A 15,448-nucleotide genomic window follows, 5' to 3' on the forward strand; every position below is an offset into this window, starting at 1 on the left:
CAAATTATTACTATTATTGTTGTATTGATCTGCATAGATATGTTTTTTTTTTTTTTTTTTTGTTAAAAGAGAAGAACGACGAAGGTCGATTAATCAATATTTTAAATTAATTTCTAGTGTCTGGTATATTCGCCAATTGGACGAAAATTGACTTTAATTTTTTCTTAACCCGCTTACAACATACCCTATTATACTTTAATTAGTTACTGCAATTAGTCACAATACCCATAAAAATTATTATGTTTGGAAAAATCTAAAATTAGTTTAGTACAGCTGTATAAAACAAAATTATTAATCCAGCTACGAATCCGGTTTTTGTTCAAGAAAATTATATTTAAAGTAAATTATTGATTTTACACGATATTTATACTGTCCTATAGTCTAATTTCTGTTTTATTTGTATGTAAGTAAAACTGAATGAGAAAACATCCCTTCTCGAAAATATGCGAATTAAGTTTTGGGTTAAATAGTGCACTCAACAATTTAACAATATATAGTAATTTGAATAATAATGCACCTAGCGTAGTGTACCAAAAAACGAAATATATTACCTATACTTATATTAAACGTAAAGTGATAAGTCCTCAAGTTAAATAAACACAGGAAACATTATAGTCAGTTCTGAAATTGAATCTAAAAAAACTAGACATAGTAGTATAGTATAGAAAAGTTTTATACAATATTTTTTCTTTCTTTTTAAGACCGACTTTGAAGTACTTTAAAGTAAATATCCCGTGAAAGTTTTTTTTTTGTTTTAAGCTCTGTTTTATGGGATTTGTTATCTACAAATATAAATCCTATGTGCATTGTATAGGAATTAGGCACTGGTTGGTCGTTTGGATTTTTCGGTAGCAATACTTATAGCTGAACGTGAACTTACTGAATACGATAAATATATATATATATATAATAAACTTGTTATTACAATTACAAAACGGTCGCAGGGAATTAAAATCCAACGGTACATAATTATAGGTGTGGGTATATAGAGTTTAAAATATAGTAATATGCAAAGAGTAACTTAAAAAGAATATAATAATGTACGTATATATTGATAATATAATATGACTGTGGAAAGAGGTTAATGAGATGGGTTTGCGGGAAAAAGTATAAATGATATGTGAGTCTTGATGTTCGTAAAAGGGAATAAGAGAAAGAAAAATTACCGAGGTTAACTTATAAAAAAAGTTTATTTTCCACAATAAAAAAAATATCTCTAGGTTCTAGTAGATATTTGGGTACAAATTAATTTATTTAATTTTATTTATTACATTTAACTAAAACTCGTATTGATGTATTATCTTTCAGTACTTTTTTAAAAGATAATATTGAGATCTTCTTTATCTAATACAATAAAAACTATCTATATTTCACTGAGTATTCATTAACTTTATAAACGTTTACTTTTACTGTCAAAAATATTTTCTAGGATAAAATTACTTAAAAAAAAAACTTGATTAATATGCAATTCATTTCACGGTCGTTTTACAACCAAGATGATTTTATCTCATCATCATCAGTTTCTAAAAGTAAGGCCTTATCGTAGTAACCTATCTCTTCCATCTCGCGCCGTATTTTTCAGTTGATGGAATGCCATGAAGCCATTTTATCTCATGGTTCATAATATTTTCCGCAACTTTACGTAAGAAGTATTAATACCGATTCAATTATAACAAATTATGAAAGATATAATACTGCTATGCAATGTTTTAAAAATGTCATCAAAAGGAATGGAACAGAAGATTTTTTTATCTAACTGAAAATTAATAATTAATTGAAAAATTATCGATTTACAAATACTCGTATAACCCCAAACATAAAAGCAAGTCAAATTCAAAATCAAATATTAAAACATTCGTGTTATAACTCGAAATAATTTCACTGCACGTCTAGTGACAGTTTAGAACTTTATTGATGGATCTTGAACCCAAAATATTGTTGAAATATACAATCAAAAAAATGTATACTTTGATTGTATGAAATATCATCGGACAGTTAAGGGTTTAATAGGTTTAATACAGTAAAACTCGTTTAAGACGCTCTCCCGCATAATACGCTTTACTGCAAAAGATGCTGTTTTCCGTCAGTCTCTAGACATTTCCTATAGTCAATATGAAAACTACCTGTTAATAAGCTCGATCTTTCTGTATCTAATCGGGTAAGATGCCCATTTGTCTAGTAAATTACGATAATGTGCAGTAACTGTGTCAAAGTAAAAATTTAAATTTTTCTCATTTATGAGTACTTATTGTATTTATCTTTTTATTTTATAAAAAATTAGGTACGTATTTCATCGTATATAAGACAATCAAGATAATGATCCAGAAAATCCTGTATCGATTCCTACAATTACTGTTGATACCTATCTGAAATTCGGAAAGTATTAACCCTCTGTAGCATATGCCGAAGAAATGTTGGGTGATTTCAACAAAAAAAAAAAAAAAAAAACTTTCTTGGTAAAATGCACTAACATAATCATAAGAAAACAAAAATAGATGACTTTTTTTGATATATAATAGAAAAAATAATAATAATAAAAATATATATGTATATACGTATACTGATAAATGTATGTACCTATTTCTTTTTTAAATTAAATTTAAAAAATTAAAATAAAAATATTCAATTATAATTTATAAATGCGGTTGGCTCCAGGTGACATAAGTAGGTTCAAAGAAAGTTCCTCAGGTTTATCAGTAATCACTAGAGCTTGGAAATTAATGCATTTTGCATTTTTTTTTCGAACTTTTTCGAAGATGCTATCCTGATTACAAATGTGTTTCATTAGCATGTGAATCCGAATAAATAATTTTTATTTTGCATTTTTTGGTGATTGTTACTTTTTAAGTCATTTTTTGAAATATTAAGGTAATTTTTTCACATCTTCGGTTATTTTTACTGATTTCACATTAGTTCATTTCTTTATTGTTTCTTATCGACGATTATGCCGATAACTTAAGACTTGTCCGATTTTATCTAGTCGATTACATTCGTTGTTGTCGTGTTGTAGTGAATAGTATTATACCTAAATTTCATTATTTTTTCCAATATTCGATTAGTATCCGATATTATCTCGTCAATTACAGTCGTCGCTTCATTGTCATGTTATAATGAATAATACCTATTATACCTAAATTTTATTATTTTTTCGTAATATTTTCGAAAAGGCATAAATTAAATCGTCGGTTAGTGCTGGTCTGCGTCTCCCAATCACTTCAGTGGACGTGGAGAGAAGTTTTCCAAATATAAATATTTATAAAAAGATAATCGTCATTTATTTATTTTTGATAACATCAAATACACTTTAATCGTACAATGCAATGATTTTGATTTTTGAGTAATTTGTAAGCTTTGATAAATTTATAAAACAAATGTTTGTTTTTTTTTATTTCATATTTTAAGGACATTTGTTGTCGTTTTTATATTACATTTTGAGTAATTTGTAAGTTTTGATAAATTTATATAGAATGTTATAGTAAAATAGAATAAAATATTTAAAAAAATGTATTTTTATCAATTTAAAACAATACCTATTAGTAATTTTTCTTTTTTCTTTTGGGTGTTAGCGGACTATCCCATTATACATCCAATCTCGGTCAGCTGCTCACATCTTCCAATCATTTACTCCTCCTACTTCTTCCACATCATTTTTTACTCTATCTTCCCATCTCATTTTCGGTCTTCCAATGGGTCTTTTTCTTGTGGGGTTCTTTTCCAGTACTGTACGAAGAAATGGGTTTTGGTTTCTCCAAGCATGTTCTATCCATTTTTGTCTCTTAGTTTTTATTGCTTCCACGATGTTCGGTTTTTAGAACTCGTATAATGAGTCTAATTCCTCGTTTTTCTTCATCCTCCAGTCATTAGTTACACTGTCCTTCACAGGTCCGAAAATTCTTCTCAGAATTTTTCTTTCAAAAACTAGGAGGATTTTCTTGTTGGTTTTTCGTATTTCCTAAGTCTCTGCTCCATGTGTAATATTTGTATTTACTTAGTTAATTTTTTAAGGACATTTTTTTCATTTTTATGTCATATTTGCATCTTTTTTTAGGTTATTTTTTAATGTTTTTAAGGTCATCAACTTCCGAGCCCTAGTAATCACCTTAATATTCCCTGCGAACCTCGCAATTATTCTCCTGTTGCTATACTGCTTGGCCTTTAATTTCTCACCAAACTAAGATGGATCTAGCGCTAGGTTCTTACATGGGTTACCAAAGGTTACCGTAGACACACTTTCATTATTGTCATTTTTGTCATTCAAAGTATACCAATGTACAACTCGTTCTTCAACCACAGTCTTTATTTCCTCATATCACCACGGACTGTTTAATTAATGAACCATTAACAGTTATAAAGGTGAACACCAATGTGGATCCAACCTATCGCTATTTAATATTATAGTTTGTATATATATATTGTAATTATTATTAATTTATACTGTCTATCATATATTTGTATTCAGCATATGCCTTATCTTTATACTTGCATGTACATTTACAATAGGCTTGCCCATATATAAATAAAAATGAAATGATGATGGTTCTACTGTACTACGGCGTCGTGGTCCATCCAAACTCGCGTGTGTTGTAATAATTCTTTTTAAAGCGCACACTATACAGATCAACGTGCGTCCCGCCCTCTTCCCCCTCGTACCGACGAGTCTGAAACTCCGAAATGTTAATGGTTCGTGACGGCGATAGTACCGTTAATGCGGTCACAGACCGACTGGAATCTAAGCACGTAGCTAGAAAATTTATATTAGGGGAGGGCCAACAATTCGGTGCCCTCGGATCAATTTCCATAATTTTTGTCCTTTGAGAAACTTGTAGGGCCTATAAAAAGCACTATTTGACACTAGTTCTCGTTTTATACTATGTTTACTACGAATAAACTCAGTATTTAACTTTGAAATAACGTTTTCTACAAATATAACATTATTTTAAAACAATTATATATATACACAGAAGTTTTATAATAACAAAAACCATGATTAATGGTATTATCGAATAGTTATTACAATAGGTTTATTTAATGTACATAAACTATAAGCATAGCATGTTTTTGATACTTAATAAAATACATTTGTACATGAATTTGGGGGGGGGGAGAAGGAAGCGTCCCTGAGCCATAGCAAATTTAATGGGGGATCTGCCCACTTAGGCCCTTACGATGTTACGTGTTCGCCAAGACCTAATGGGATATCGTGTCTGTGCAGTAGAGTTACAATGAACTTTGAACCTTCGAGCGCACAACTCACAAGTGCTAGGCACCCTCAGGTCATAAACTAAAACTGGCCCGCAATTCATTTTGAACGGTGATTATTTGACACGGTTTTTTTTGTGCTAATGGGCTTATTTTAGTTTGTATTAGTAATACCAACGTAGACATCCTATTGTTATGTCACATGTACGCTCGACGAATAGATACCTAACGATTTCGATGGGGTGGCTACCGTCAACACTCTTGGAAATCCTTATATTAAATATATCGTGTACACTTTTTTCAAACATTATTTCAATTATCTTTAATGTTGCAATATTGTAAATTTTTATTTTTTTTGAGATCAAAATATTTTACGTTGGGCAAAATAAGAAAGCTCCTAATGGGTTACTTCGGTGTAAATTGTTTTAGCACAATAGCAGTTTAACATTTCAAACTTATCGTAAACCTATCTATACGGGTGATGTATACAAATATATTTCTATTATTAATATGTAAATAAACGTACAGACATGAAATCCAAAATTGCTACTGTCGACGTGTAATAAACGAAACGTTTTAACCTATACACCACGGATATATCACGGAAAAGCGCACTTCAAATGTCGTTCGTGCGAAAAATATCGCTGACCTTAGTTATTTATATTAGGCACGTCGACCCATTAAACGGATGGTGCCGGTAAAACGCTGTAAATCGAAGCAAGTCAGAAACATATTGGACGACCAACGTGTACCCGTCGCACGGCTGCACAATATTATTATTTCTAGCGAAACACCATCAAAAGTCGATGGAAGTTATATAGGTGGTAGATGTGATAACGTTGTATGATGTGTGGACGATTTCGACGTATGTAAGTGCGTGAGGTAAAAGTTTGGAGAAAATTCGATTATCCCGTATGATGTTTCAGGTCTTATCAAATAATAATATACACTATATTAGTATTATACTTATGCTACATTATATCAAGTTAACTCCAACAATACTAATCAAAAGTAAGCAGATCTGGATGGTTGCGTTTCACAAGTACATTACGCGACTTTATTGTGTCACACGTATACTACGTACACTCGGTATTGATTCCTAGTTTAAAATTAATTCATGTTCGTTAGACGCGTATATCGTACTGAATTTTAAGATACTCGGAATAACTCCGTATCACGAACTAAACAAAATAATAATTCATATGCATATTATAGTAAAGTTTGGAAAACAGCAATATATTTTCCATTTACTGTTTAATCAAATTTCTGTTCAATCCTGTTTTATAATTAGAGTCAATTTATATATTAAAATAGAATCTCGTTAAAAATAATTAATATGTGCGCATATTATGCACACCAAATATCTACGTATGAAAACATTAAACAAATATTCACGTTGTTTTATGTAATATATGTACTTAGAGATTTAAAATGCCATTGGTTATAATTATAAAGATTAATGACGCGTGTAAGAATACGACGTAATGTAAACCATATTGTCTGTATGAGCCTGAAAAATGACAACAATACTCGCGAATATATTCGAAATTCATTTTAGGGTTCAATATTAATTATAAAGGTCTAAAGTAAATAAAATTAAATACATGCTGTTATTTACATTTACTTTTATGGCGATACAGTTAGGTATATACTTTACATTATTGCCTTACATCTAGAGATGATTTGCTATGACAAATATTTACCCACAGTATAATATCTATTAATTATTCCAATTCGTTATAAAATAAATAAATAAAAAATATTTATGTTTAACATACTTTCAATTTTTTTTTTATTTATTTTTTATTTATATAATTAGTTCTATGCGTATAGAAATAGTAAATTGATCATTTAAAACACAATAATGTACATTACACCATTATGTATTTCATTTCAAGCATTATAATAATAATTAAACTGCATCTTAACACGTTCAATGCCACGGTCGACACGTAGTCGACAACTGTCACACGGTCTCAGGGACCGCTGTCGACGCGTAGTCGACAAATGTTATGTATATCTTTATGGGTGTATTATTTGATCGGTTATAGACGCAATGTTTCAATATTTTTATGTGGTTATTCAGTAGGATGTCGTGATTTCAATGGTATATTTGGATTTTGCGTAGCTATTTTTAGCGAGTTTTAATTAATTTTTCCCGAATGATGACGACGGCGACGGCAATACCGATTACGCGGCTGTGCTATTTCCGATAATATATTGATATCATATTATTTTCGTTGTTAATAATATTCTGACGAAATAGTATTAGTTTATTTTAATAATCTACAGAGTGTATCTTGCTCGGATGTACAATAACAATAAATGTACCTATATTTATGTACGCATACTATGGTACACTCTACATTCATATTTTTACATAATTATAATTAATTTAATATTATGTTAATGATTCGTTTTATTTTCCAAAAATTAAAAATCTGTTTATTTTTTAACAGCTTATATTATACGTAAATAATTTTGTTTTTCATGTAAATTTTGTATTTATTACATTTTATTGATTGTTTTTTTTTAAATTTTAAAATTAATTAGTGTGGCAATAAATTATTGATTACTTTTTAAAAAAATAACCTTGATAATATAGTATATATTCGTACAGAAAATAATTTTTTTTATAATATTTAAATAACAATTTTACGGTGCACGGCGCGCAGAACCGGTGTCGACACGTAGTCGACCGACGGCGTCGCGGCTCAGTTTTGGCGCGGAAACTTACTATATGCGCATCATAAATACACTGGCACTCAACGTGTTAATTAAAATACTTGTAGTTTTTGATTTTTGAACATTAGCGAGAAATGATGGTTGGGATTTCAACGTGTGTAGGTGGATACAGTATAGCAGTGAATGGGATTTTTGTTATAATCCTATTACAATACTTAAGAGTGCTATATCGCCATAGTGTGCATCAATCGTGTCCCTTTCCTCTCCATCCTTGTATATATCAATAGAAATTTCGTATTCACATTCCGTTTGGGTGATAGAGGCATATTTAGAATGTTATTACATTTATTTTTTAACAAGGGTTCGGTTTATGATCGACTCTTACATTTTGATAGTACGATATTATATACATGTACGAATGGTTCTTACTCAGATTAGTCAGTATTTTATTGCATACTTACAACTATAAATAAACATAACATATAATAACACAAGGTACAAGACACTGTAAACCATTAAGTAAATAATTAATGTACGTTTCGCACACAATAACTGTAAGTGGTGCAGACAAAACTTTTATTATATTTATTGATAAACGTCTAATTATTTAATAGTTGTCTAACTAACCAATTCCTGAACAATGCTGATTTTAGACTGATTGATAGTCAAATTTATCGGAATAATTTATAAATAAAATACTTAAAAGGTAAATAGCCAAGAGAATATTACTACTCGTATGATCGAATGTTTTGATTTTCGGTTTTCTGGTATTATACAGTAGTATACAGTATGTTGCTCGGCTCATTTTATATTTTACTGGTCCATATAAGGACAGTATGAAATGTTGTTTTTACTTTTCTTTACATTTTTTGCTTGGCCCCTGTGGCCTTTATCAGTCAATGTAATATAGAAGAACATTATTTGATGCAATGTCAAGTTCCCAAACGTTATGTATATGATATAAGTAGGTTGCCCAATGGAACATGTATTTTTATAAATACATTTTATTAATTTTTACATTTATTGACTTATCAGGTGTAAGTCTCGTAGCACCAAAAGTAACAACAATACAAAATAACTAATGACATAATTAGAACAATTTATGTGTTTTACTTCAGAAAAATTTAGTGTAATTATCATAATAAAAAAAAATTATTTACTGAAAATGAAACAAATAAATAAGTATGGCTTTCACGTTCAAATATTGAAAAATATTTAATAATTACGGATAGTATAATCACTGTTACAGTGACATTAATGAATAAAATACAACATTCTTAATAAGAATTGATTCCATATGGAATCATTGGGTTGTTCATAAAAATATGAAAAACTGTTAAACCTCATGATGCCAACTATATGGCATCACTGGATCTGAAAAGGTAATACATAAAGGTGTATCAAGTGTATATTACGTGATAACATTATTATTGGGCAAAGTATTAAAGATGAGTGTAAGAATATAAGAATAAACCAATATTTTTTTATATTTGATACGGTGAATACTTTTTAAATTTATTGATCAAATACTGAATTGACGTACGGATTTATGATGAATACGTTACGATTAATTTACAAAACATTTACGAGTTTATAATCTATTGAATTTTATATAATGGTACTGATAAATCTATATTATTAAATTAGCCGAAGTTTTAACGAAGATACGTTCATCATAAATTATATTATATACGAGTGTTATATTATTATGTATTACATAGTATAATATAACGGAACGGTATTGTGTGAAAACCATGTTCACGTCGATTTATAAACGATTTAATAGAATACCTCTATAAACATATGATAATATACTGAAAAATGATTCATCAAAACGAATTTAGAAAATCTGTATAATAATATATATAACACAACACACTAGTGTATGATACACCCGTATTAGATATATAATATTAAAACTTTTTGAACCTAGTGTAAAACAACGATAACAGTAAGAAAAAATCATGTTTCGAGTGAAAATTTAACGGCAGCTAATGCATACAGAGCTGTACTGTATTTTATGTTTCATAAAAAAATACAATTTAATCTTGTAACATTATACAAACAAAATTAACCGGTAGTGGAGAAGACAAGTTGTTAATAACATAAGATCAGCGAAGAGTCAATATTAGTTTAGTGGTAGAATTACTACGAAACAACAGAAAGTGCTCTACTTAAACCGTTTTCCAATAATACACTTTTATCTCGTATCAACCGAATTTAATTGATTTTATTCTAAAAACTAATGTACTGACGAGATGAAATATAATCCTGTACGTCCGGCACATGAAGAAAAATTGTTTAGTTTTTCTTTAATTCAAATCCACTATATTTCAAAATCGTTTCCTTAATGATAAATGTAGTATTTCAACTAGAGTTAATGGTAGAATTTCCTACGATTGGCAGACTAAGAAAAATGTTCATATAAAAACGTTTTGTCAAATACATCATTCAGTTCACACATCTGAATACATAACTCTTTTTTTTTAGATAGGTAACCTATGGTATTTGATTTCTACATATACATTAAATAATTTTTAGGGACATGAATTTAAAATAACATAATTCGTATTATGATATTTAGAAAATGTTCTGATATTTCAAACAGCATAAATTGTGCTCATTAGTATACATGTTCTCACGTATCTACTTTAACTTTGGATTCGTGTTTCATGTAAATTGCGAATACATTTTATCGTATTAATTTTTTACAAAAACTGTGTTTAAGTTTTTCTATGTTTGTAGAATAATATAACACTCAAATGTATCAAATTTTTAAGCGTGCGTTTTAATGATGAGTTTTTAACTAGAACAGATTGAATTTCCATAGATTATCTTTGATGTATTTAAAATGTCAATAATTGATGAGGAGTTGAATACCGAGAGTACATGTTTGTTCTCTCAATGCAGCAAAGTTGTGTAAGAGTGTTTGAAACAACAATTGCTATAATCGAAAAACTATTCGGTTGACCCAATAATAGTGCCAAAATCGGTTAACTTTTTCTTACAGTCTTTTATGCAAATCTTGAGAATTTAGTAAACTATAATATCCCATTGTTCAACAGTATCTAACTATAGTAACTTTTTGCTAAAATGAGAAAACTATAATTATTAATACAATATTGATATAATTTTAAAAATCCAAATATTCTTATTATTTTACTATATTTTTTCGTACTCGTAAATTGGTGTAAATAAATTTTACATTTATTCATATATGATTATTCTTTATGCATATTTTTATTTTCATACTATAAAACTTCATAATAAACATAATACTGTATTGATTATATAATTTGACTGTATTATAAATAAGTTATCGTGAAATATTTTTAAAATTTTTTAAATATTATTTTTATCAAATTGTGAACAAACTTATTTGTTAAATATATCAATAAGGAATAAATTATGTTTTTATTTAGGGGAACTCAAGAACGTGACCTAAAAAACTAAATACACTACCGATAAATGTATTCTTAAGGTCCTTTTCACTTACATTAATTGAAACTCAGTATTATATTTAAGTCATTTTTGATATATTAGATACACTTAAAAGGAAAATCATATAAATTAATTTCTTTAAAAGTCAATGAATTTCCGAATTATTAGTCAATGTCTAAAAGGGTTTTAATAATATAAATTGAATCTATTCAATTACACAAATATTCGATCAATATAAGACTAAGTTTAAAAACCGATACTATGAATCGTATATTTATAACAGTATATTATGCAAATAATTATACTATTGTATTGTTTAAAAAAAGTAACTTTGAAAACAACTTTTTTTTTTTAATTTAATTTTATATTAATGTATGTAATTGATTCGAAGAAAAAAAAATGTTCAAATACTACTTTAATCCAATAATACACAGAACAATTCAGTTTAATTTTTAAACGATTCATTCTACAGGTTATAATTAATAAATAATTACTTTTCCAATGTTTGCTTTATTATTATAATTAATATTGATTCAATCGTTGAATGACGTGGAATATGTTTGTATATTTTCATTGATTCTGACATAATTATTACTGGGCGAAAAAAAGGTTTAAATTATAAGCTGTGAAAATGGCGTTTGATTTCAAATGGAATAGTTCAAGCTTTAAAATCAAGTAAGCCAAGTTGTGTACATCACGTAGAAATATTTATTACAAAAAAAATCGATAACTTACATAATTCTGTACATCATTTAACTCCAATACTATTTTCATAATTTAGATACAATTAGAAGATAAAGTGCTGATTCAAACATTTTTCTTATTCAAATTATCAATCGATAATATTTATTTTTAGTATTATTATATACTTCTAAGAAATAATAATATATATGTACACATTTTTATTTTTATTTTTTATAATAACATCTATTGTTATGTACAACTAAATATCAACTACTTCTGAAAAATAATATTGTTTACACTTACAATAGCAAATAAAACTAATTGCTTTAATTAATTTTCATAGTAAAATAATTTAATACTTGAAAATGTTGCATTACATATAAATTTCTGAAAAGAATTTTTTGAAATTTTACTTTTATTTTTAAATTTATTTCAATGTTCTTGAATTCAGAGTGTTTTTAACCTATATTTACAGCAAATAGTTTATATTTTTAAAACAAAAATTAGTAAATTATTTTCTAATCTATTAAATTTTAAAGAAAACTTTGATGAAACTAAATATTAAGAATACCCTTTTTTAATGGAAATTATATTTGGATTATAAGATGAACATTTTATTCTATTGAACTTATTTTTTTGCTAAAAAAATGAGGTAAAACCTTTAAAACAAAAAAAAATAATAACACATTTTTCATGAAAGTATAAAATCAATAAATATTATTTTGGTTTTTTAACGAACCAGATAGTTTTTTATTCAATTTTTTCTGTATATTTTATTGTGAGCTTCAATCGTTATATGTTGTATTGGATAACTATGAAAAGGACATTACACTTAAAATATTGTGCTGTACGTTAATTTCATATAAAGATAACTATTTTCTAAAAAGACTAAAAACTGTATGTATAATATATTTAAAACAATAGGAAAATGGGGGAAAAACAATGATAATAATAACTCTTAAATTATTTAAATGGCTTTTTCAAGATTGCAATGTGTGGGTGTCAAAGGTGTTAGAAATCGAGTGAAAAAATGTACCAATGAGTTTAAAACCGCAACTCTCTATGCTAAATATTGACTTGCAATCACTGGGATACCATGCCTTAATTATTAATTTCATGTATAGTGGTGGATATTAGCGTTGTAGGGCCAAGGAGAGATAATGCACTATGTTATAATGACAGGATTTATGATTAGAGTTAGGCTATAGAGTAGTTAAAACAAAGTTAGATATGTAATTAGAAACCGTTTAAAAATAATCAGAGCGTGGAATCGTTCATAGCCGAGAAGATATAAACATAAATAAGATTCCAATCGTTAGGGAAACTGGGATACAGACATTAAAAGCATACAAGTATAAGGATACAATATTTTTAGATTACTATTTATATATTTTAAAACACTACCAAGTGAGATCCCACATGACTTTAATTTAACAAGGATGTTAAAACGAACGGAGGATGCATAAATTTCAAAACTTTGGTTTCGTGCCACAATAACGTAAAACAACAATAAAATGGTGTCGAACGGTGCCGAGCCCATGGGATTTATAACTTAACTTGTAATCAAATTCCAGTAACGGTTTACGACCGTAATTATTATTATTATTATTGTTTTAATGGATGAATGCGCATATATGTTTATCTAATTATATAACACTTATCCAATGATGCACCCGAGTAGAATGAAAGTGTATCCTAAATCGTATTTACCGATGAGAATTAGTGAAATAAAAAATTTACCTGGGTGTAGGTCATCCAGCAACAGGGTTCCACTTGGTTCGCGTCCAGGCCCCAAAACTCCAATTCCTCTTCGAACAACGGCCCACAAACGTCCGTCGGGTAATGAAGTTTACCGGTCCTGAAAGACAAAATATTACAATTATACACGAGGTTCAAAGGCAAACTGAATAATTTATAGAATTTTAATGAATATGAACCTGTCACCCCGTTCTATAATACAAATGTTCCAAAAACATTTTAACGACTACGCTAGATCACGAGAGAATATGTTAAAACATTAATATACGGTAAAACAAAACAAAATCAAAAATGCAAACAAACATTTTATAATTTTGGTAAAGAAAATCAGTAAAATATGTCAGCATTACCGTACAATGAGAGAGGGGAGGGAAACGTTATATTATGTTACAGTTTTAAGTTTTTGATTAAATGTAAACATAGCGTTTCGAATTTTTATGAGTATATAATAGTATCAAAAAAGTTTTATTGCCTCTTCTATTTTTTTATTCAAAATAGAGAATGCGAAACATCGACATCAAGGAAAAATATGTATAGAAAACATTGTGATAAAATAGTAAAACATAATCTGCAGTAGTTTCGGGGAAAAAATGCACCATATAAAACATAAAAACAGGGATTTTCCTTTATGCATATAAAAATACATAAACCAGTAGGGAATAGTACAAACAGTGTATAAAAATATTAAATATTTTCTTTATAGTCATTTTTGTAAAACAAAACAATCAAATGTTATATAATTTCTAAATCCGGCATGTGTGGCGCAAAGAAAAGAGAAAAACATGAGTTCACGAGATAGTGAATACACTGTAGTTGGTTTCAGTTGATAACCGTTAGTTCTTTTTTTTGCGTTAACCGATATGGTTATACTAATACTATACTAATATTAATTCCAAACCAATGATATACAAATATTTAAAATAAAAATGTTAAACCATATCTGCGTAATATATATATGTTGTAGCTAGAGGTCGTATTAATATTCTCTTAAATTCCTAAAAATATGATATTTTGTGTCGTTAAAAAAAAACAATATTCTCTAAATATTCTTTAAAAATACCAAATTAATGATGTTTTATGTCTTAAAAAATACAAATATTCTTTCAATATTATGTAAAAAAAAAATTATTATTTTAATTACTTGGTTTTAATTTATTAATTACTAAATGTTATTATTAATTTGATTTACAATAACTTTTTTTACAGTTTTAATGTAAATTTTATTTGTACATGGATTACCTTTGATATCTAGTGAATAATTTTTATAACAACCTAGAAGGATATAAAAATATTTCATATTATGAATATTTTATTTGTTGATCAAAATCATAGATATCTTACTCCCACTTAGCTGTATTCACTAGAAACAAATAAGTAAAATCATAAAAATGCGACCTCTAGTTATAGCTAATACACGAAATCCATCAAAAATAGTGTTTTTATTTTATTAATTTTTACTATTTATTTTGTTTTACTTTTGTTTAGTCAGAACTAATTATGTCCGTAATATACGAGTATTGGCCATACTAGAATTATTAAGTAAAAATACGTAATTTTTATGTTGATAGGTTAAACTAGTTTTACTTAGGAAAAATTAGAAATATAATATGTTTTAGGTTGTATGAGTCCGAATACATGCATTTCAGTTAAAAATTGACTTATTTAAACCTGCGGTAAATTC

At 27.8% G+C, this 15,448-nt stretch overlaps 1 protein-coding gene across 1 annotated transcript in view; it reads right to left on the bottom strand.

Moving 5' to 3' along the window:
* Positions 1 to 15,448, bottom strand: part of LOC112691944 (potassium voltage-gated channel protein Shaw-like) — a 146,633-nt gene that overhangs the window by 27,140 nt on the left and 104,045 nt on the right. The window contains 1 exon segment of the mRNA XM_025566423.1: positions 13,750 to 13,867. Coding sequence (XP_025422208.1) covers positions 13,750 to 13,867 — 118 coding nt within the window.

The sequence above is a fragment of the Sipha flava genome, unplaced genomic scaffold (genome assembly GCF_003268045.1).
Source record: "Sipha flava isolate LNK unplaced genomic scaffold, YSA_version1 68_pilon_pilon, whole genome shotgun sequence".
Classification (NCBI taxonomy): domain Eukaryota; kingdom Metazoa; phylum Arthropoda; class Insecta; order Hemiptera; family Aphididae; genus Sipha; species Sipha flava.